The following is a 24,014-nucleotide window of genomic DNA, read 5'->3' as shown; positions in this document are numbered from 1 at the left end:
GTAACCTCTTTGTAGACAGTCTATCGTGAAAAGGACACAATTTGGAAATCAGACTGTTTCCCAATGTGGTCTGTGTCTCCAAATCTAGTAAGCACTGGCAGAATTACACCAGCTGACACCAGAGTTTCATATTAGAATGCTCATCACAATAGCACAAAGTTGCCCTTTAACCCATTCTGACCTGAGATCAGATTCTAAAAATCACTTCTACATCCTGACAGTTTTCTGAAAAAGCTACGTGTCTATGTCAGTTGTTCTTCGATTTTTCAAAAATAGCAGACCTACAAGCTCATAGCGCGCCACCGAGTGGCGCGCTATGAGCTTGTAGATCTGCTATTTTTCAATAGCTAAAGCATAACGTGATGGTAACACCAAAAGGGGTTCCCGCCCAAAATGGGTTTAACCAACTCTGGTGGTGCCATGCTGAGCATGAGCCTTCACAACTGTCCTCAAAGCTTTCTTATCTTTTGTCCCAATAATAATAAATAAAATAATAATAATAATAAAAAATAGTTTTGGACTGCCTACTACTATATTATAATCTGTCAGGAGGAAACCTCATAACTCCATTTTTGATATATATTTTTTGGCATAAATGAGTGAACACCCTTTACGGTCTGTATGTTATTTTGAAATTATTGAACCAATGGAAAGTAGTAAAAAGTGCTTTGGACAAAACATCTTAACTCCATTGGACCCTCAAAATGTCTGCTAAAGCAACTAACTCCACCACCTCTCCCCCTCTCGTGGAAGTAATTGACAATATCTAAAGTTACAACACCAAATTTGATGATGCAGTATTGCTTTGTTTTAAAGAATACAAGGTTTTCTTAATTTCCTGAAAAATGTAATTTTTCTTTTCCTGAAAAATGAACATTTTGGAGTCATGAGGTTTCCTATATGAGGTTTCCTATATATATTAACCAGCTCAGTGGCCTTGTGGTTTGAGTGTCGGGGGTTCGATCCCCGGCCGGGTCATACCTCGGATTGGGGGTATAAGTCCTTGTGACATACTAGCGTCATGTCCAGGGGGTGTACTTGTACATCAAGCTGCCTCACGCTAAGGAAACAGGAGAATAGGCTCCCGCCCCCTATGAGCCTCATGCGTTGGCAAGGCTTACGTTACTACTATATAAAAAGCTGACGTGCCGGATGTATAGTGGACATTTACTGAAAGTGAAGCCAACGTGTGTGTCAGCACTCTGAGACAAGGGGGGGGCATCATCGATCGTTAACCTTTTAGCAGTCGTCATTGTGGCGTCACTGTTGTGTGCCAGAGAACCATGGCTTTGTTGTACACAACTATGGCGATTCCTACCCACAAGCCTTCACAGCACACACGCACACGCACACACACACACACACACACACACACACACCCCACACACACACACACGCACGCAGTCACACACACACAAGCACTCATTCTTTCCACCTCCGATCCCACAAACACTAGTCTTTATGCATGTTACCCATCATCACACACACAAACTCATTTTCTCGGTCAGTGTCCCTCTGCACTCCCAGCTCCTCCCCCCCTACATACATTCCCACGCAGTCCTCTCATAATAGCCCCAGTCAGAACTTAAGGCCATTTGTGCTCTGTGGCGTTGGTAACTTTGTTGTGATGGCATAATAATCCCCTCTGTGTGTGAGCGGCGAGAGATTAGCGTGATGCTTACCTTGCAAATAGTCCGCCAGATCTCCACCATTGCAGTACTGAGGAGGAGGAAAAGGGGAAAAAAACACAACGTAATCACTCTCATTGATTCCATCAGGAACACTGTGTGTGACCAGAAGCACACGGGATTAACAAGATCATGCCGACAGCAAATGTTGTGTTTGGGGGCGCATGTACAATGTGTTCGTGTGTTCGTGTGTGCACGTGTGTGTGACGTGTGTGTGTGTGTGTGTGTGTGTGTGAGAGACGTGTGTGTGTATGTGAGGGTGTGTGTGTGTGTGTGACACTGTGTGTGTGCATGCATACGTATGTCTCCATGTGTCTGTGTATAATATAATGCCACGTTCATCAATTACTCGAGTCTAACAAAAGGATGTGCATGGCTTTATCATTCCTGACAACCTCTGAGAGGAGAGAGACTACATGAAAAGAAGGATGGGGAGAGTGCAGAGAGAGAGAGAGAGAGAGAGAGAGAGAGAGTACAGACTTTAGGGGCTGCAGATCAGGGTATACTAAGCTCGGGGGAGGGGGGTATCAAACACCTGTCCCAAAATGGTTTCCGGGGGGGAAACCATTAAAGTTTACTTAAAGTTTACTTTATTCATTTGATTAGAGTTCATAATCGCGCCTGCAATATCACAACATTCCAGAACATAAATGTACCCTTCAATGTTGACCAGAAATATATTATCTTGTTCAAATAAAGAAACATTTTTTTTAATGTAGGGACAGACAGTAAGTAGGCTGACAGGAATTGGGGAGAGAGATGGGGGGGGTGACGTTGACATGCAGTAAAGGCCGTCGGGATCGGGAGTCGAACCCACGGCACACTGCCGGACTGGATTACCAGCTGAGGTGCCTGGACCGCTGGGCCACGGGCCCAGACCATTATCTGTGTTACCTCCATGTCTCTCAGTTTGTGCTCCATGTTGCTCAGGTAAACTCTAGTATAAAAATTGGTTTAAGGTCTGAGGCCAAAGCACTTTTTGTATTCATCACAATGTACTACTTACTGATACATTGTTGACCTTGAGTCATCTCAACAATCAAATCAATCAAATAAAAAAACAGCCATGTGGACCTCATGACTAATGTTATTATTTGTCTTTCCAGGATGCATTTGAACCCTTTTAACCTCAAAACAAATGTTTTTTTTTATATTGCTAAATTAGCCAATGCCAATGTGAGCTTATAGATATTTTAGCAATGTTTTAAGTATAAAATACTGCTATAAAACACTCCCCTTCCCTTTAAACTCTTATATTATTATAGGTTGGGCATATTTTATTCTTAGCTTGGTGTCATTGTAAAGCTTGCCAAAGGCTTAAAATAAAGGTTTCCTGAAATTGATTGAAATACCAGCTGGGGAAAGGAAGGCTGGTCTTGAATGGGCATATAACGACATGCCCAACTCCAGCTTGATTCCCTTGCCAACTATTTTGTTGAAAACAAGGAATTTAAGTAAATGTTGTATGTGCTCAGGTGTGGAAACGTTCTACCAGTGACTACCGCACTCCGTGACATGATTCCCCCCCCCATTACCTCTTCCAGTCCCCACTTAGGACCCAACCCACTGGTTGAGACACTCATTTGTGGAGGCTCGCATGAAAACAATGGACAATGTCAAGCACAATAACACGACGCTGGGTCAAGGCAACATGGTCCCATGGCACACGCGTGCCCACACACGTACACAGATCAACACACGGGTTATATTATCAACAGCTGGCGTGTGCGCGCGCGTGAGAGAGAGAGAGAGAGAGAGAGAGATATTAATATGTAGTGAAGCAATATGTAAGAATAGGTCAAACTTGGAAGTCTATCAAAATTCGAAAGCCACTTGTCATTATGGTTCATTGTCCTTGTCATATCTTTGTATATCCAATCTTTTTATTTATAATAGTGTTGTGCTTGAGTTGTTTTTCTTTTCTTTTCTTTTCTTTCTTTTTATAATTTATATTTTTTGTCCCACGATTTTGTAACCCATTTTTCACCCCTGTGTCAATCATCCTGTGATGTGATCTTGGGCTCTACACACCCTCCGCCAACCTAGGGAGAGCAACGGACTTAACTCATGCTTCCTTCATGCTTGAGTGTCCAAGTTGGTCCTTTACACCTGACAGGGGGGAGTTTCCCTGGTTGGACGTAGCGCGTGGAAGGAACACGTTATTCCAACCAGTTCCTTTCCCCTCCATCAGGCGTCCCGGCTGGCCAGGGGGAGGCAGTTTAGAGACCAGGATTACTGCATGTTTTTGTGTTTGTTATTATGTTCTTGTTGTGTAATGTCTGTTTGCTTTCGGAGAACAGAGTTCTTAGAAAATAGTGTGTATGTGTGTGGTGGGTTGTATTTGGAAACTGGGAAACTTGAGAAGCTGGTACAGTGTGTTTTATATGCTGCAGGCAGTTTGTGGTGTTGTAAAACTATGGCAGAGACAAAAGGGAGACGGATAGAGAGTGTCTGGGAGCTTAGAAGAAAAGGAAAGCAGGAGAGCCGTGCCATGGAGGGGAGACATTAGTTGTGAACACTAAGAAAGGAAATGGGGAGCGTGAGACAGGAGAAGACAGACACTCTCCTCCTCCTCCTCCTCCTCCGTGAGACAAGCAGGAGGGTAAAACACACGGTCATGCATCAAAGGAGACTGAGAAGAACATCTAATATGTCTGACTGCACGTGTGTTTTCATAATAAGCCGCACGCACTCACCTCCATGACCAGGAACACGGAGTTAGGGGTTTCCTGGAAGAGAAACAGAGCACAGAATCAGTTAGGACCATTAATCACATATATACAACGTCTCACATCCACCAACCAAAAACAGGAACCGCCGTTGCAGCTCAAACCGCAGTCAGAAAACGACCAAAAACGGTCATTCTGAAATCCACGTGGCCTCCAGCACAACATTAAGATACCGTAACAAAATCTCAGTGCATGCGTGGGAATGAAACGAAAACCATATGCGTGTAGGTGATGCTTCTTTCATACAAGTTGGTATTTATTCACGGCGAAAGACCGACCTCGTTCTGAATTAAAAAAAGAAAAAGTACGTTGCTTTATAGCCACGCAATACCGGTATTCGCATTCTGTGTGTTGTAGTCATGTCTTGACATACATACATTTAAATGCAAATGAATCATTATGGAAAAAAAACACCCCCAAGGAATTGTAAACATAGTACCTGTATGGTGTGAGCAGCAGGCCATCAATGTCACACTGAGGTGCATATCTCAGCTAGCAGGTCTGACTATAGGTTCCATATGTATGTATGTATGACTGTAAGGTGTGTGTCTGTGTGTGTGCGTGACTGCGTGCGTGCGTGCGTGCTTCTCAACACAGATACATTATACCGTATAGGTGCATACCGTAGTATAGGACTATGTGTTGGACGCGCATGTTGTTGTGTGTGTCTGTGTGTGAAGTGTCAAGTTGAGGTATCTGTGGCAGTCAGATCAGGTACCACACCATGTGCATCATTCAAGGCCATAGCACAGATCTACACCTGCAGGACGAACTACATGTCCCAGCAAGCCCCTGGAGGGAGCCTGACTTTTTGCTCACAGTAACACACTAACTCATCACATATACGCTACACCCGAGATATCCATAGGTCCTGTCATTCTGACCTGAGATCAGATTCTAAAAATGTCTTCTACATCCTGACAGTTTTCCATTCTGACCTGAGATCAGATTAAAAAAATGTCTTCTATATGTCAGTCGCTCTTCGATATTTTCTCGCTGCTTTACCATCTTTGACTTCTAAAATGCCAAAATCTCCCCTCTAAGATTCATATTAATGTTCTATAATCTAATATCACCACGGAGAGAACTTATTCATGTCCAATCCACAACATAGTATCACCAATAACAACAGTGCATTGTAAGGGCTTCTGTTTTTTTCCATGTAGTACAGCAGTTTGACAGGCACGACCAAAACGCCCGTTTCCTGTCATGTGACCACACCCCGTTACCCCATAGGTCCACGAGGGGAACTGAACCAGCTCCACTCATTGGCTGGTATTAAAGCAGCTCCATCCTGTCGAATCCCCCATTGCTGGAAGGAAGGGAGGGGCAAGTAATGGGATGTATACTGGGAATCGATGAGCTGCCAGTACAGTACACCGTGATGCTTTGGTTTGCTTGCTGCTGGTTATTATGGGGGGATGGGCACGCTGAAAGCACGGCCTGCCATTATCCACTCGGAGAGTGAGTGTGCATGTATGCGTGTGTGTGTGGGGGGGGGGGGGGGGGGGGGGGCACGCTGGGGCCAGTGAGAGAGCGATTACATAAGAGAGATGTGTTCAGCAGTCCAATGTGGGGGGGGAAGGGAAAAGTCGTCACGGGTCAGACTGGAGCCAGGAGATATTAGTTGTGTCAGATGCCTCCCCCCCTTCACTAGTAGTCTTGCACCCACCAACACAAACACACACAGACCCCCCCCCCCCCCCCTTTGCAAGCATAAAGGATTCAGCTTTTTTGAATCCAACTTTTCTTGAATGCCTTGTATTTTTCTGCCTTTTGGTTTCCTGTCTCTCTCTCCAACACTGACTTATCTGAAGAAGAAAAAAAAAATCAAAAACTTTTGTAGCTGGAAATATACCACTGCTGAGAAATGCAAGCACACCCTGGTGTACTTCTAGTAAAGAACTGAATACCCAACCGGGGGGGAGAAAACACGGCTATGTCAGTCAGTGGGGTTTATTTATGGGACTTGACTTCCTGTTTTTTGTTGCAAGCAGGGAATCATAGCTTCAAATTGACATATTGGTTGTTCAGTTGACCGACCAGTTTTGGAGATATGGTTTATAGAGTAATGTCTTGCGGAAAACGAGTTGAGAAAACAGGCTTGAAAGGTTCACTTCTGAACATTACACCTAGACCTAGCTACAGGTTTAAGCATTTATTTCATATTTACATTTATTTCAGACATGCTCTAGTCTAGTATGTGCTATTAACTCATTTTGGAAGCTGAAAAAAAGTTTTTCTCCTCTGGTGAAAAGCTGGAATTTGCACGATGGCAGGATCTCCGTCAAATCTGGTCACATTTGGATTGGTTGCTCTCTAACTGCATAAGCATGAGAAGCATTTCTTTGAGAGGCAGGTGGTACAACGGGCATACAGGCCCTTCTTTGTGTATAGGCTCAGCAGAAGTGGAGCAGGTGCGAAGGTAACGCCACTAGAACTGTTTACTGTACATGAGAGAGAGAACGTTGGCTTAACTCACGCAGAGGTTAGCATCACAGTACACAGCATTCACACACCACCCGTTATATAACTTTGCCAAATCAACAGGACTTTGGACTTGGCTTGACTGGCATACCGCCAATCACAGCCAGAGTAAAAGAAAAAAACAAGTCTTTCACAACAGAAACGCTATAAATATATACTCAACTTGTCACCATGAAGGCTTCATGGACACAGCACACACACAGACAGACAGACAGACAGACACACACACACACACACACACACACACACACAGACACACACAGACACACACTCTCACAGTTCCATTTATAAACCATTTAAGGGGTTTGAATGCAACGGTGATGCTGTTTGCTTGAAGCTTGCTCGATTAGGTTGTTTGTGAATGGCAGCACTTGATCTCCGAGGCAAATCAACACTATTCCTGCATGTGCACTAATTACATCACATAAGAAATGGTTGGTGAAGGTCATGGGGTCATATAAAACTTGTTTCTTAGGGAATAGGAGTGGTGGAGAAGATACCAGTGTGCGTGCGTGCGTGAGTGTGTGTGTGTGTGTACATGTGTGTACATGTCCCCCCAACCGCGCGTGTGTGTACATGTCTGTACATGTCCACCCAACCGCGTGTGTGTGTGTGTACATGTCTGTACAATGCAATTTAAATGGCCAGCTAGATGATGATAAAAAGGCGAGTATTTGAATACCAATGATAAGTAGGGTCTACCATTTCAGGAATTGTTTACTAATGAATTACATTGTTTCTGTACTTTGGCGTTTCAACTTTCAACACTCCTACTTTCTCTAATGTTAACTAGTCTAAACAACTATCCTCTCTCTCTCTCTCTTCTCAATTCAATGCAATTTAAATTAAGGTGAAGTAAAAACTAAAATGCACTAAATCGCGGCGAGTTGGTAAACTGGCGAGGTCTCCGGATACCGTTGGGGGATGGGGAAGGTTTGACGTAACAGTGACATGTGATACTAGTCATTCCATGTTCGTAGGAGGTTCAAGGTTCAAGCCAAGGTGGTCTTTGTTGGTATCTCTTGTGTACAGGTAGTCTACATAACAGACTACATAACAGGGCGGATGGATTATGAAGTATGTCAGACAGATAGTCTGGGTCAGCATCAGGGCACCGACACAGAGGGAACAGTCTGTTGCATTTGTTTCATTTTGTTTTGGGTGTGGCAGTAGCACACGCATGCACAAGTACACACGCATGCACAAACGAGAACAAAACAAACACAGACAGGATGTCTGTCTGTGTGTGTGTGTATAATTTGTATATATACGTCAAGACACAGTCATGGGTGATGTCTTTTATGGTGCCAAGTTGGCCAAGTCTTCCTTGCAAAATATATTTTTTTATTCTCAGTAAAAAAAACGATTTAAAATAAGGGTTAAATGTATAAAAAGAATAAAGAGGACCCTGCTCTGGACATTAGGAACACATTCTTGGCCCTTGTATATATGTGTGCGTGTGTGTGTGTGTGTGCGCGCGTGTGCGTACGCTACACGTCTTTAATAGACGTTAAGGGCAGAAAGCCAACACACAACTGAACTGTGTGCACCGAGTTTTCTAGGAAATATCACTGAGCCAACCCCTCCTCCTGAAAGGCTCCAAGAACTACCATCCCTCTCCCTCCCTCTCTCTCTTTCAAGATACACATACTCACTCTCTCTCTCTCTCTCTCTCTCTCTCTCCCTCCCTCCCTCACCCAACATTATGTCTGTCAATCCCCTGCCCCCACATGCTCTCTAAGAAATTAGATGGGACACGTGGGCACACGCAAGCGCACGCACACGCACGCAAAAAAACACACAAAAGAGGCCCTTTCTCCAGACTAGAACACAGTGTTCCATTGGTAGGAGGTACTCCAGGCGTTGTTTTGGAAGCTCAAGCCAATGCATGCGACTACCCGTACACACACCACCCCATGACTCCAGTCCACAGCTTCATAAACAAACCTCACCTCCCTCCTTCCAACGTTCTGTTTTCCTGACATCAAGTTTCCTCATCATGTGTCTTATCTCGTCTCCGATTTCGGACAGCGCGTGTTCTGGGATTCAAGTACAACTACGTGGAGGAACATTCACGGGGCACCTGAAGAGACTCTCAGCCATATTGTGCGATATCTTTGCAAGCTAATTATTAGCCCATTCTGGGTGGGAACCCCTTTTGGTGTTTTAAATATTGCTATAATTTAGCTATTGAAAAATAGCAGATCTACAAGCTCATAGCGCGCTACGAGCTTGTAGGTCTGCTATTTTTGAAAAATCGTGAAAATGTGCCTGAAATCTTTGAATATATGTTCTTTCAGAGCGAGTTTTTAACTCAAATCTTTGCTACTGAGAGGGTCCCTGGAACATATTTTCAGACTCAGATATGACCTTGACATGAATATGTTTGAGAACAACTGACATAGAAACATGGGTTTTTAATAAAACTGCCAGGATTGAGAAGACATTCTTTTAATTTCGATGTCAAGCCTAAATGGGTTTAAAAAAATTATACTATGTACTGTATGTGGTGTCTGGGTTGTGTGTGCAGCGAGGGCTGTATGAAGACAGTGGGAGCCCTAGAAACTCGACACCCTGTGATTAGAGCCCTCTACATCGCACCACTATGTCTTCACTCTCTGAAGACAGAATGACGTAGCCCGCGGTTTCCCAAACAGTGGGTCAAGACCCATTCGTGGGGCCATGCATGGACCAATCATTAAAATCTGTAAAAAATGCTTTTGTTGCAGTAATAATCATGTACATGTTGTTTTAAGACCGAAAATAAGCTATTCATTCATTCATTATGACTCGAGTAAATTAATCATATATATTTATATATCAAAAGATAATTTTTTTAAATACAAACAATTTTAAAACAATTCCATAAATACAAAAAGTATAATTAAGAAGTATAGTGAAAATAGCTGATCTACAAGCTTGCTTGATTTGACATGTTAAAAAGCAGAGCTCCTCAGCATATAGCACAGCACCGGAAAATAACAGGCTGTGTGTAATCTCTCGATTGACACGGACTCCTTTCACTGACTTGCCTTTAAGTGCAGGTCAATTTCAACCGAGAGGTTGTTTTTTTTCTCCCTTTTGTTTGTGTCTTTCACACAAAAACAACAGCTAGGTTATAAGAACCTGTTTCCAGAGGTGTCTGGGGAGCATCAGCGACTCACTTTCATCCCCATGGTTTAATGAACGCTTCATGGCGTTCCCACCAGCTGTGCCTGCAGCGTGAAGTGATCTCTTTATTCTCTTGACTCACACAAGTCACTTTGGTCGTTTTTTTCTACAACGGTGAAGCCAAATTATAGGTTGATGATCTTACCGTTTGTACTTAATTTAGCGTCTGGGACCTTAAAATAACCCTAAACTTGTGTGTGGTGTGTGTGTGTGTGTGTGTGTGTGTGTGTGTGTGTGTGTGTGTGTGTGTGTGTGTGTGTGTGTGTGTGTGAGACGCCGTGTCACCTGCGAATGTGATCATAGATTTAAGTATGGGTGTAACTAAGGCACTGATTCCAAAACCCATTTGTGGGTCACAGACCACCACCAAAAACAAAATATCCACATCCACTGATGTTCTCACTTCTCATCACTGTGATCACGTATTTGAAGTGTCAAAAGCATAATTCAGGTGTCGTTATTAATTATTGACATAATTATTTTGTTCCTTATATGTTTCCGTTTTCAAACGGACTGCACAACTACTGAGCTGTGAAGTCAACATGAAAAAATGAAGTATGCAAAATTAACTGTACATACAATCCCACAGCCATTTGACGACGATAACTTTGGTGCATTGTGCGAGTGACAAATTAAATGCAGAAGGCATCCCAAGATTTTTGTCAATGGGAGGGTACAAAACCGCGCGGAGAGACGCAGGCTCTAAGCTACACGGAAGGCTGGTTGTGATGAAAGTGCAAGATGAGGGGATGAGGATGCATTATGCAGCGGTGTGAAGATGAGCGTCCGCTTGCCTCTATTGTGAGCCTAAAAAGAAAATCACACGCACACAAAAGGCTGTGATGTGAGCTACTCTCAGTGTTAGACAATTAACATTAAGTAGTGTTACGCCAACACTACTACGGCAACATTGTGTGACCATGTCAGTCGCTACACATTATCATACTGGCATTGCGTTCACACATTGGGTGTCACTTATCGATCCGTTTTAATTTTGTGTTTGTTTGTTTTCTATATATTCGTGTTGTTATCCACAGTGTGTGTCTCTCTCTCTCTCTCTCTCCATCCACTGATAGTAATGGGTACAGAGAACAGCCCTGTGGTGTAAACAGTTACAGGAGCCCACCCACTAGACGAGACGGAGGACAGAAAAAGGTTTATAATAACAATAACCGATCCACTCTTAAATAGGTGACCCACTTCCTGTCTGTCTCACTCACTGGACAAGAGCTGTTTAGAAGCCGCGCTGACCGAGTAGGAGAAAGGTCACATGATCCCCCCCCCCCCCCCCCCCCCCCCCCAAGCATGCCATGACGCAAGGTGGAAAACCCAATGCCCCTAAACCCTTCATCCAAAGGAATGCGGTCACAAGCAGCTGTTATAACTCTCCCCAAATTCAGCACGAGTGACCAAAGTGGACCATGCTTGTCCACACCGTCATGTTTTTAGTCCTTGAAGAGGTCAGTAGAGTGCTCAAGCTAGCCTTGGATTTCAACCATGGTTTTGTATAGGTACTTAGGTAGGCAACCTGGGTAACACATGCAGGGCCTAACCTGCATCAACATGCCAGTTTGTGCTGCTTAACAACCCATTTAGACCCGAGGACGATTCTACATTCTAAATCTTAACTGATTTCTGAAAAACCTATGTTTCTATGTCAGTGGTTCTCAAATGTCAACGACCCCCCCCCCCAAAGATATATGAAATTGATTTGAGTTAAAAACGTTCACTCAGAAAGAATATATACAAAGACTTGTGCCACATTTTCACGATTTTTCAAAAATAGCAGACCTACAAGCTCATAGCTTGGCACTCAGTGCCGCGTTATGAGCTTGTAGATCTGCTATTTTTAAGAAATTGTGAAAATATAACATATTGCTTAAAACACCAAAAGGGGTTCCCTCCCAAAATGGGTTAAAGTCCCCCTCCAGCCAATTTTACTGCCTGCTGGGGTTTACGAAAGGCAATATGGGTAAAAAGCAAAAGAACATGTGACGAAAAGGAAAATGTGTGAATGAGTGCAGGACTGTGGGTGAAGGACAGAGAAATATAAGCTACCAACAGACCTCCGTTACATTCAGAGAATGAACACACAGCACCACAAACAAACACTGCTGCTCCCAACAACAAGGGAGAGAATGGAGAGAGTGAGTCAGGGAGAAGCCACAGGCTCAAACAGCACTTTTAGTGTCAGCAGACTAAAAAAGAGGGGCGGGGGGGGAGAAAAAAAAAAAAAAAAAAAAAAAACAACACAAGGAGCTGAGGAAACCAAACGACTGCATTGCTGTGTGCGTGCGTAGGTGCGTGCGTCTCTTTCTCTGATCTCCATATCCAGCTATGGCCTCTCCTGGTTTGTGTCACAGTCTGTGTCAAAGTGACAGCTGCTGTTTCACTTCATGACGATTCATGAAGACACACACAAACTTCATGACACACACAAACTCCCTGAACGACCCCACATTAGTATCACATGGCTGCCCTGTCTTTATGAGGCCATGACGTCAGTGGTAGTGTTGCCATGGCCGCTTATTATAAGCGACTTTGGTCTTGTTTTTCTGTGAAGTTGCTTTTAAATATCGGTAGTTGTGGTTTGGGTTTATTTGTTTTGCTTGTTTCTAAAGTGTAGTTATTTGCTTACCGGTAATTAGGCTTGTTGGTTCTCAAACATTTTCATATTTCATGTCAAGGATGTAATGTAATTGTCCACACCGACCCCCCCCCATCTGAAAAATGTTGTGGCAGGGACCCACATACGAGATTTGTTTGGAAAATAGCTGAGGAATATTACATGTAAATTGCTCATTTTGTGGAGTGGCTTCTTTTGGGCTTGCTTTCACATAGACCTGGTCGCTTATTTCTATCGCAAACTCTGGCAACACTGATTAGTGGCACTGATGCAGCGATGGAAGCAGGGGTGGAGTGGAGGGCCGGATGGTCTGGGCAAAGAGGTGGCTGGGGGAGGCTTACGCAAATACAGGACATAATATCTCCACTTCACGGCAGTACGTAAAGAAGAAGTACTCACCATTTTTTACTTAGGTAAAAGTATCAATAGCAAAACCTTGCCGTCCATTCCGTTTACCGTCCACTAAATAGCTAATGGAAGCATGCTCTCCAATCAGAAGTGACAGGAAGTGAGCTGTGCTGAACCAGGCTTTTATATCACAGAGACACTGATGTCATTCTAGATGTTTTTGAAGTTATTTTTACATCGTCACTCATCATCGTTGGTCACACTGGAGAGACAGGAGAGGGCACGCAGAATGTTGCACAGGCCCTGAGCTGGAGTCAAACCCACAAGCCACAACAGCCATGTTTATATGGTTGGCCCACTAAACATTAAACAGTTTGAGCTACCGGGATGCCACAGGGTGTGCTTATGTTATATAAATAGCTTCACACCAGGTGAGAAGATTGGTGCAGAGTCTGCAGACGCTTTAACCCATTTTGACCTGAGATCAGATTCTAAAAAAAAAGTATTCTACATCCTGACAGTTTTCTGAAAAAGCTATGTTTCTATGTCAGTCGTTCTTCGATTTTTCAAAAATAGCAGACCTACAAGCTCATAGCGCGCCACTCGGTGACGCGCTATGAGCTGCTATGATCTGCTATTTTTCAATAGGTAAAGCATAACATAATGCTAACATTCAGTGATTTGGAAAACCCCCTCGGTAACAAGATGTGCACATGCACGGCGCACGCACTACAGTGGGGGGGGGGGGGGGGGGGGGGGGGGGGAGACACGCAACAGGCCAACAGCACAGAACACCAATGCCCGCGGTGGTGCAGAGTTTATCATCGTCGCTGAATACAATCAGATAAGATTTCGGAACGTTTCAATCTCATGAAGAGGGCCGTCATTGGAAGGAAGTTAGAGGTTCATGTAAAAAACCTCAAGTAACGTGTGGCTATAGTCTAGACACTACTGAAGACAATATCTCGAAGCTTCTCCGCATTGCTACCAGTGCACCGCAGTGGTCACACATACCATACCCAGGAGCCCTCGTACAAGGTTTCTTTGACTATGCATGCACCTCTTGGTACCACAGCACCTCAAAGGCCCTTAAAACAAGGCTCCAGACCTACCAAAACAAACTGGTCAGGCTCCTACTTGGCCTCACCCCTGCCCACTTTGACAGGCTGGGATGGCTTAGGGTTGACGACAGAGTACAGCATCTTGCAATGGGTCTGGTCCTTAGAGTATATATGAATAGAGAAGGCACCCAGAGGAAACCCTGAGGCGAAATGGACATAGTGGCCGAATGAAGGTATTGCAGTTGGCCCCAAACACATGAACGCGCTGGTCCGTTGACTATCATTGTGCACGTTCACGATGACACGTGAACGCTGTTTCATACATGAACGCACCTGGAACGCACGTGAACGCGTGCAATGATAGTCAACGGCAGCGCGTTCATGCGTTTGGGGCAAATCCATCCCAGAATGCAATCTGTTCCTACCCGTAAGGAGGAGTGAAATCGCCTCATGCGCTTTTGAGCAACTTAATGCAAGTGGATGGAAGGAGAACTCGGATGTCTTCTCTATTCATATATACTCTAAGGTCTGGTCCACAAGATTCGATACACCACCAAGATACCCATGTACCTGTCTAAATACTTCCTTAATGTAAACGAAGTCCACAACCACATCACCAGAGGGAGTGCAACAAACCATGTACAACCCAGATTCAGCAAAAACAAGGGACTAAATTATTTTCGCTCCTATGCCACCAAAATGTGGAACGCCCTACCAACAGTCATTAAGACATGTGAATCCCTTGACTCTTTCAAAACCGCTCTCAAAGGGCACCTACGGACGGCTGCAATTCGAAACTGGCCCCCGTAAAATCTGAATCCCCCCCCCCTCTTTTCCCCTCACTGTATATGTTTCTTTTCCCTTTTTGCTTCCTTTATGATGAATTCCTGTTCTGTTCTTTAACTATATAGAAGTGTCTCTTTGTATGTCTCTAAATGTTTTGATGAATTGAACAAGGTGTACCCTGTTGTAATGCTTAATTGGGTCGTCCACTCACAGTTAACAGTCTTTGTATTGAGTTTGTGCTGGAAATGTACTGTAATTCTGCAAACCGTTAATAAATATTTCAATCAATCAAAAAAAAACTGCTAAATTTACAGTAAGAGCAATCCATCCATTACAGTGATGATGACGACCGTTGCAGACAGAAACTGATAAGAGTAATGTTGGCAAAGCAGTGTGTGTGCTGGATGTGGCCCGCAGTCACATGCTCTCATGTGAGCACACTGTTATGTAATCATGAACCTGGAGGTTATGCGCCATAGCCTAGCTACTAGTGCTCAGGGCCAATATTTGTACTGCAAATATATGAGAAAGTCTGGAAATTATTTTGAAAGCTCCATTAAGTGAACTGTAAAGTAAGGTGTCCTGCTGAATCTAAAAATATATTAAAATATATGGTATTGTTTCTTTTTTTACTGGATTTGTCTGATAAGTGGACATGATTTCTGAATAATAATACCAGTAAGACGCCCTGAGGGCGAGAAGCGACCTCGCCCTAAAAAGGCAAGGTCGGGCTGAAACAACAGAGCTTCTTATCATCATCATCATCATCATTTTTCGGCCGGCGGTCGAGATCATGGATTTCACGATGCCACGCCAGACTTTCTGGTCCTTCATTGCCATCGCCAGTTCCTGCTTGCTGAGCTTCTTAATTAAGTTAAACTATTAAAGTTAAACTATTAAAACTATTAAAAGTTGACATGACACAACACGACTGCCGGGAAATGCGGGTTTTCATAGTAACTGCGACCTAGGGTCGCAAAAGCGACCATGGCTCAGGAGCAGTGTTGTTTTTGGCAGAAAATTTCTATTTTAGTTTTAGTCATAGTCTCCTGAATAGTTTTCACTTAGTCTTAGTCACATTTTAGTCACCTGGAATGTATTAGTGTTAGTCTAGTTTTAGTCGACTAAATGTCATAAGATTTTAGTCGACTAAATCTACAGGTGATTTAGTCGACTAAAATGTATTTTTGCGGGCCTTGTTGCCGTCATAATGACTTATTTTACACTTGCTGAAAATAGCAGATCTACAAGCTCACAACGCGTCGCGCAACCAAGTGTAAAATGACTTATACTGGATCTGTTGTCCACTAGTCCCTTCCTAACATTTTAGTCTAGTTTTTATTTGTTGACGAAATTGTCAGTATATTTAGTCTTAGTTTTAGTCACCATAGCATAGTTTTAATTTCATTTAGTTTTCTTCAGTGGAAAAGGTAGTCGACGAATATTTTTCGTCTTAGTTTTAGTCGACGAAAACAACACTGCTCAGGAGGTAAAGCACTTATCCGGGAACCCATGGCTATCATACTGGCTTCATACCAAAGTGTCCTCGAGCACTAAACCACTAACTGCTCCCCGTTACATGGCTGTCTAATGTGAATGTGTGTGAAATGGGAACCTGAGACAGCCAGCACCTATCGGTGACATTCAGGTTATCAGCAGCAGATGGAAGACCGGTTAACTCAGCAGGTGACCGGAGATATGCTTTGAGTTCCTCTATAATGACATTGCTTACTTGCTTGTCTTACAACATGTCATGTGTACATGCAGACCTGTACATAGAAAGATGTATATGAACACGTATTCAACACGGTAGACATAAAAGAAAAAAAAAAAAAGGCATTCACTGCAGGAAAAAAACAAGAACATACCTGGACATCGTAAAGTGCCACGATGTTTTCATGTTGAAGTTCCTAGGTAAAGAAAAACATATGAAATGCGTTAACAGCACAATTATTATTATTTTATTTTAAAGAGGACATGTTTTGCATTATTTCAAATTTAAGGAAAATAAATGCCCTGAATATCTATATATTAGATAGTAGAAAGTCTAGTTGCAATCCGGTCATCTACTGGCTATTTATTGATATTTCTTGGCGCTGACAAATTATTCCTCAAGTACATCTGAGAGATAAGCAAGGAGCAATTAAGTGTCACTGATCACCTTCAGGATTTTGATTTCTTTGCCAAGGAGGATCTGGGACTTGGAGAGATTCTTCTTGTTAATGCTCTTGATGGCCACCTCCCAATCTGTCTTCTGCACAGGACAGAACGATAGAGATAGAGATAGAGATAGAGATAGAGATAGAGGAAGGGAGGAATGAAGAAAGATGGGAGCAATTAGTTTAAATGACTTGTATTAGTTCCTAATCCGACAACCTTGATTTAATGCCAGGTGTGTGTGTGTGTGTGTGTGTGTGTGTGTGTGTGTGTGTGTGTGTGTGTGTGTGTGTGTGTGCACGCGTCGTTAACATTATATATATAGCACCGTTGTGTGAGAAGGCTGGGGAGAGGACAGGAGAAATCTTAGATGTTTCAATGACACAATAATACACTTGTGGTTTCAAACTCACACCGGCTCATCCCATCGCCGCTGAATGAGACAGTGAAAGAACACGACACTCAAATGACAGCTAGAATGAGAGGCTGTGACCTGCTCATGCTAAACTAACAATGTAGAGGTCTAATTTCTACCCAGGTTGAGATAATGTTTCTCTACACGGACACACAAGCCCCCATGGACTGGAGCTGTCATGAATAGAGGGTTCGAGTTCATATGATCTGAGACGCTCTATAGATGCTCAGCTGCCAAATGTTCAACATTTGAGGACAAATAAACTCAAGAGTAATTTGATGTTTTAATTTAGAATTAGAAATAGAAAAACAGAGGGACAGAGGCCCCTTTTCCACCAAAAGAATGTTGTTCCGTTCTAAATTCTTGGAACCTTGGTGCTTTCACTGAGCCGGCTGCCTTTCTTTGGGTCCAGTTCCGAACCAACTTTTAGGGTTCTGAACCAATTAATTTTCAGTGGAAACACCAACCGGTTCAATATTAGGCGGGGAAACCGCCTAAACCGCCTTCAACCGGTTCAACCCCGATGGAAAAGGGGCCAGAGAGAGAGAGACAGAGAAATGAATGACAACTCAAGTTGCGGTGGGTATAACGCTCCCGTCGGCATTGGAAATTGTAGAGCAGGACAATCTCTGCATAAAATCGAGGCTTTCCAAATTATTAATCTAGGTTAATAGGAGATGTACTTGGTCTGCGGCTGCAGTGCACACTCTGCCTCTGGCATGGCACTGAACACGAAAGCAAGAGTGTGTGTGACTGCAAGCTCTACCCATCCCAAACCGACGAGTAAAAACACACTCAAATGTGACTAGTGCAGGGTAATAACATTTTCCAATATGGGACGTGTAGAGTTAGTTAACGAACGTTTGAAAGTCAACATATAACTATTTACTTACTGCATATTTCGGTGTAAGACCAATATCAGTCATCAGGCATATCATATAACACATCTGAACATTGTTGAATTGCATATTTGCATAACAAGGACAGCTCAGAGAAGTAGGAGTATTGACGGGTCGACATTTTAATGCGAAGCCCGTTTTATTGAGAATATATTATCTGGGACATATTTTAAGTCCTGATGAATCTGACTGTGTCTGTGTGGGGGGGGGGGTGGAGGGTCGGACTTTGGTGAGTAATCAGATCAAGCTAATGACTCCCATGGCATGCCACCAGGACTACATAATGGGCGGTTTTAGGAGTGCAGAGTAAGCATTTTGTGGGTGCAAGGAGACATCCGGTTCCAAATGGGAGGAGGACATCTCAGGACAACACATGATCTCATTCATTTGTGAATCATATGAGATTATGGCGGCGTGAGCAACAAATACCTCCGCCTCATCAGCGGCACTCTCTGGTATCAACATGCTGACTGGCGTTATGATAGAAAGACAACCAGGCTGGACAGAGTGTGGACACTGGGTACTTACTGTACTAGCATACAGGTGACGTTATTCTAGACTAGAGGACAGATAACATTTATGCAATCATATTCAACCAATCATTCTGGATAGTACTTAAAAAAATGTATACTACTACTACTACTACTGTATACTACTGGAACGAATAATACAATATAATGGCATAATCCTGCGAGGCTCATGCCAATATACATCTGTTGATTTTTCGATTTTTTGGAACCACAGAGAGGATCATGACCGGTAGAAAACAAATAGTCAAAGCAAGGTATATAATTAGGGATCTACAACAACGTTATTGATGATATCGCAATACCAAAAACGTCTCTCAACATTGTCATAGGCCTCTCAATATTGCCGTGGCCTGCCTATACCATACCAACTATACTGAATAGATATTTAGGCCGAAAATGTTATAGTTTTGAACAACGGTGGAGTAATACATCTTCAGTTTGGGTGTTGTTAACAACATATCTGGATTAAACACTTAAGTTTAACACTACCAGAAATACCTAGCCTTGAATCAGCCCTATATCCTGTAAGAGACTCCTGCTTAAAGGCTGAAGTGATCAAAGGCCAGTGTTACGAGCAGAGTTGACAGTAACCTCTGTCCTGCCCTCGAACTCCTGGCCTCCTCCTTAGGAGGAAATTAGCCTATGAATAGAAATGCAGGGCTATAAATACACCAATCACATACAGAGTCCATTTTAACATCAGGACAGAGGGGACCACATGTGAAATATAACACTTGGAAGTTGTATCCATAAAGCTGTCCACTTTGATAGAATATAGTGAGACCAAACTTTAGTATTTTAAAATCTGATAGGGCTTGGCAATATAGAATAATACAGATGAAAGCAAAAATGTCACTATATTTTTGTTTAACCAAATGTCTTGATATACAGAAAATACAAATATGTGTGGATAACACTATTATTATTATTTTTTTAATATCAATAATAATCCGTTTTTATTAACTAAGTGGGTAAGATTTGCACCATGAGACTTTTGCTAAATCATCAGTTCTCACTCAGCCCTCAGCCCTTTTTTTTTAGCTCAAATAATGTGTGGCTTTTTGTATGTATGTCTTGTCTGTGTACATCATGTGGAATAATTATACAAATTGTATTCATGTGTTTAATTATTACGCTTTCCCTCTACCTAGTAGCTTAACTACGGGAGGTAATATCTAATTAGTATGTAACCACTGTGTTATACATGTATATTCTCTCTTCTGATTCATGCCAGCTGTGTGGATGAGAGTTCTTCTTCTCACCTCATTGTCCTTAAATGCAGACGTGAACTTAGATGCCTGTCTGGAAATATGGCTGTTGAATGTGTGTTGTGTGTGTGTGTGTGTGTGTGTGACAATCTATCTTGAGACAAAATCAAATTTGTCAAAGCCACAAAAACGTCAGATTCAGCCCAAGACAATAACTTTAAGGCCACTTATGTAACTTCACTGCTGGATGGATTGCATATATTGCTTCCAAATAGCATGCAGAAATACTGTTGTAGCGTAGTTATAGTTCCATATTCGGTTGCTCCAACTCATAGCCTCAGACGCTCCGAGTTAAGCATAATTTATACTCCATGGTGCATAACACTTTGTGAGCTTGTAGGTTCACCTATTCTTTTGTTATTTGAAGTAGGCTATAAATTAGTCTAGTCTAGGGAAAACAGAGAGCCAGAGTACTGCAGAGAGCCATAATATAATAAAGGCTGCATAGACTCTACACTGGGTCCATTGAAGAATTGAGCTTTCATCCGATTCCCTCTCAGAAGGAATGGGGTTCTATGATGTCATCACACAACACACACACACACACACACGCACACACACTTCAAGACGGGCATCTAAGGTCAGGTCTGCACGTAAGGACAATGAGGTGAGAACTCTCATTCACAGCCGGCATGAATCAGAAGAGAGAGTATCCGTCTATTACGAAACATTATGAATATCATTCATAGAACACAGTGATTACATAATCAGATACCTCCTGTGGTTAGGTAGAGGAAAAACACTGTCTGTACCTCATCCTCCCACCCAGTACATCAGTGCTGCTGGAGTCATTTGAGTCGTCCGTTCATGAATGGATGTCTTCTACTACACCTACACCCCTATGGCCGCGCATAGGAGCATAAACTCAGACTCCCAGCCGCAATAACAAGCAATTAAATCCACTTGCACAGTCAAATAGCATTAGGTAAATAGCTGAGTCAGGGCTACAGTGCTTTAGATGATCTGTGAACATGAATAGCCATTGTCATTCAGGAAATAATTTCCTTTTTTCAGAACAATGACACCAAAATGTTGCAGTATGAGGACAATGCGATCTGTATTCTGCCAATGACCCACATGTTCAAAGGAAAGTGAGAAAAACATCAGCTATTGAATCTAACTGAAAGAGAAATGGGGCAAGAGGGGGAGGGGGGGGAGCAATGCAGTTCAGCTGCTATTTACCTTTCTGTGTCTTCCCTTGAAAACAACAGCAAAAGCTCCATGTCCAACCAGGTCTTTCCTGCTGTACTCAAAGTCTCCCACAGCTTCCATTGTAAAAGGACAGTCCAGTTTATGCCAGGTTTCTCATAAATGATCCAGGGATGCAGCTGAATGTCACAGACACAGTCTTCTTAACTTCAAAATATAAAGGCTATAGATGCACACACATAATATATAGTATATATATATATATATCTTTTTTTGTGTGTGTGCGGTGCAGTGTTCCCTGTCCGTCCTGTTGATATTATTTTCAATTTATTTCATAACTGGCTGACGAGCACAGCTTCTCATTATAACTGTTCTGATATCTCTATTATATTATTGCTTAAATGATAGATGCAGATTGGCATGATACGAGGCTTCTAGTCAGTCAGTATAGCAGTCGGCCGAGAAACACTGGGATACTGTCTTGCAGAACTGCGATACATAGCATATAGCAGGTGGCTCTAGGCATGGCCAACCAGGGTCCAAATGTACACAATGGTAGAATACAGTGCCAGCTGTCCTTCTCTGGCCCAGTCCATTACTTACAAAAGCCAGGGCTGTGCGTGCTGCATTGGTTCCTATAAGGCTCTCGAGTCAGTGTATTTATTTCTATCCTATACGGGTATGGTGACTGCACAGTCTACATGATGTCAGGTGGATCTGGACATGAACCCAAAGCCTCTACAACACCTGCAGACCACCTCAGCTATCTGACGTTAACCTGACAGTGGCATAATGCATCGTAATGACGACTGTCCTTCCTTGCAAACATGCTGGGCATGGGCAAACTGATGCTTGTTTACCCGTTAATGTTAGCCAGCTGAGTGCATTGATTTAACACGCTCACACTCAACAACGACGGCTAGATAAATAGTAATCATAGGGCTTTTTAGTATAAATAATATGGCCGGGGAATCCTGCCACAAACGGAATTCGTCCTTTACAATACAACGCCTTCCTCCCAGACGGTCCTCGGGGTTCGGGATGTCCAGTTGCAGCAGGAGACAGTCTCGCCTCCTCTCTTGGAAACATATGAGCATTAAATTCCGGGATGTTTCATAGCATTTCGTCCTTCTGCAATGTCTCCATCGTCAGAGTAACGTCTCTCTTCTGATCTGCCATCCGAATAGAGTTTATTTCCCTTGTTTCGACGCTGTATAGTCGATCATTTCATCTTGACGGTTAGATATATTGTCTGTGTTGTGTTGTCTGTTCTTGGATAATAACGACAGGGATCTGACTCATCTGACGTCACGGTTAACAATACAGGAAGAAAGTGCCCTGGTACGCTTTTATACCATATCCCTCCGCGGAGTCTTCCGCTGCGCAGCCTTACTCCTTTGTTCACGTACCTTCCGCTGCAAGAGACAGTGCTGGATGACAAAGTAATACATTATACAATGCCGGTAAATTGTTAATAGGAAAATGCTGTGCTAAAGGTTTGTTCCGAAAGGATATACCGATGTGTGGAAAGGATAAGCCAACCAGACCAGATAAAGAGCCTTTCTTTCTGAAGAGAAAAAGAGAGGAAAACACACACACACACACACACACACACACACACACACACACACACACACACACACACACATACATTAATTTGACTATTTTATTTAGTTACAAAAAAGTTCAGTTTTATTTATTTCTGAGATCATGGCGGATCATGGAGGTGGGGGTTACTCCTCCTTTTAATACTCTATGGGTTAGCCTACTCTAATACTCGGTTCAGACAGGGCTACTGCATGCCCCCTGGTGGATTTGTGGATATAGAGCACAACATTTTACTGTGTTGAATTAAAATGGAGTGGTCTCGGACCCAAACCACTACTCTAACAGTGTCAGGTGGTCAACCCTCAACCGAAAGTAGCTCTATTCTGACTCCATGAAAGAACAATGTACTATCAAATGAATGCCCTCACAACTTCAGCTGTGTGTGCACAAGTCATGTGAATTTTAGGTTCCAGCAATGTTGCTTTTAATTGTGCTCGTTTAATTGATTCCTACAGTTTCATTGGTTCACAATGAAACTGTTCAGTGTTTTGTAAAAGCCTTAACATCTTTTTATCTTAGCATTTTAGGTTGGACTTGTGTTTTCTTATTCTTCTTCTTCTTCCTGTTGTTACTATCCTCTTCATGTTCGTATACAACTTCATAAAGAACACAATATTCTTCATTGTTATTGATTTATTAAACAACTTTGAGCTGAAAAACACATATACAGTAAGAAAAAAAAACATTGGCGTATTTACACATCAGCCTATAGTATAATATTTGATTGGAGCAACATTAAACCGATGTTGGGTAAAAAAGAATGCGTGGATAGGTTGGTGTTTGTTTGCTAGCTAGAAAGTCAGCTATTGTGGTGCCGCGCGCCGAAAATAGCAAATCTACAAGCTCACAAGGACTTCCATCGGGAGGCCCTTTGAGCTTGTAGATCAGCTATTGTAAGCGCGCGACGCCGGCGTACGATGAAACATCGGGCTCAACGTAATTATTAGTCAATTTCAGTTTTCTGCTACCACCAGACAGTACCAGGTAACATTGGGGAGCTTTTGCTAATAACAATACATTTTATTTAGTAGCCTAAACACAGTGACTTGTCACTTAATTATAAGTTACTACAGTGCAGATAACAAAAAGCCC

General features: G+C 42.8%; 1 protein-coding gene across 2 annotated transcripts in view; it reads right to left on the bottom strand.

Moving 5' to 3' along the window:
• Positions 1 to 22,613, bottom strand: part of ulk2 (unc-51 like autophagy activating kinase 2) — a 56,680-nt gene extending 34,067 nt beyond the window's left edge. For both annotated transcript variants that reach the window (XM_083773487.1, XM_083773488.1), the window contains exons 1-5: positions 21,348 to 22,613; positions 17,058 to 17,150; positions 16,765 to 16,806; positions 4,385 to 4,417; positions 1,683 to 1,719 (exon numbers count right to left, since the gene is read on the bottom strand). In XM_083773487.1, the coding sequence (XP_083629613.1) occupies positions 1,683 to 1,719; positions 4,385 to 4,417; positions 16,765 to 16,806; positions 17,058 to 17,150; positions 21,348 to 21,437 (295 nt within the window). In that variant the 5' untranslated portion in view covers positions 21,438 to 22,613. The remainder of the gene's footprint in view (positions 1 to 1,682; positions 1,720 to 4,384; positions 4,418 to 16,764; positions 16,807 to 17,057; positions 17,151 to 21,347) is intronic.
• Positions 22,614 to 24,014: the final 1,401 nt, after the last annotated feature.

This window comes from Protomyctophum parallelum (assembly GCF_964188405.1).
Source record: "Protomyctophum parallelum genome assembly, chromosome: 9".
NCBI classification, from domain to species: Eukaryota; Metazoa; Chordata; class Actinopteri; order Myctophiformes; family Myctophidae; genus Protomyctophum; species Protomyctophum parallelum.
The sequence above is the reverse complement of the archived record's forward strand: the minus strand, read 5'-3'. Positions and strand labels throughout refer to the sequence as shown.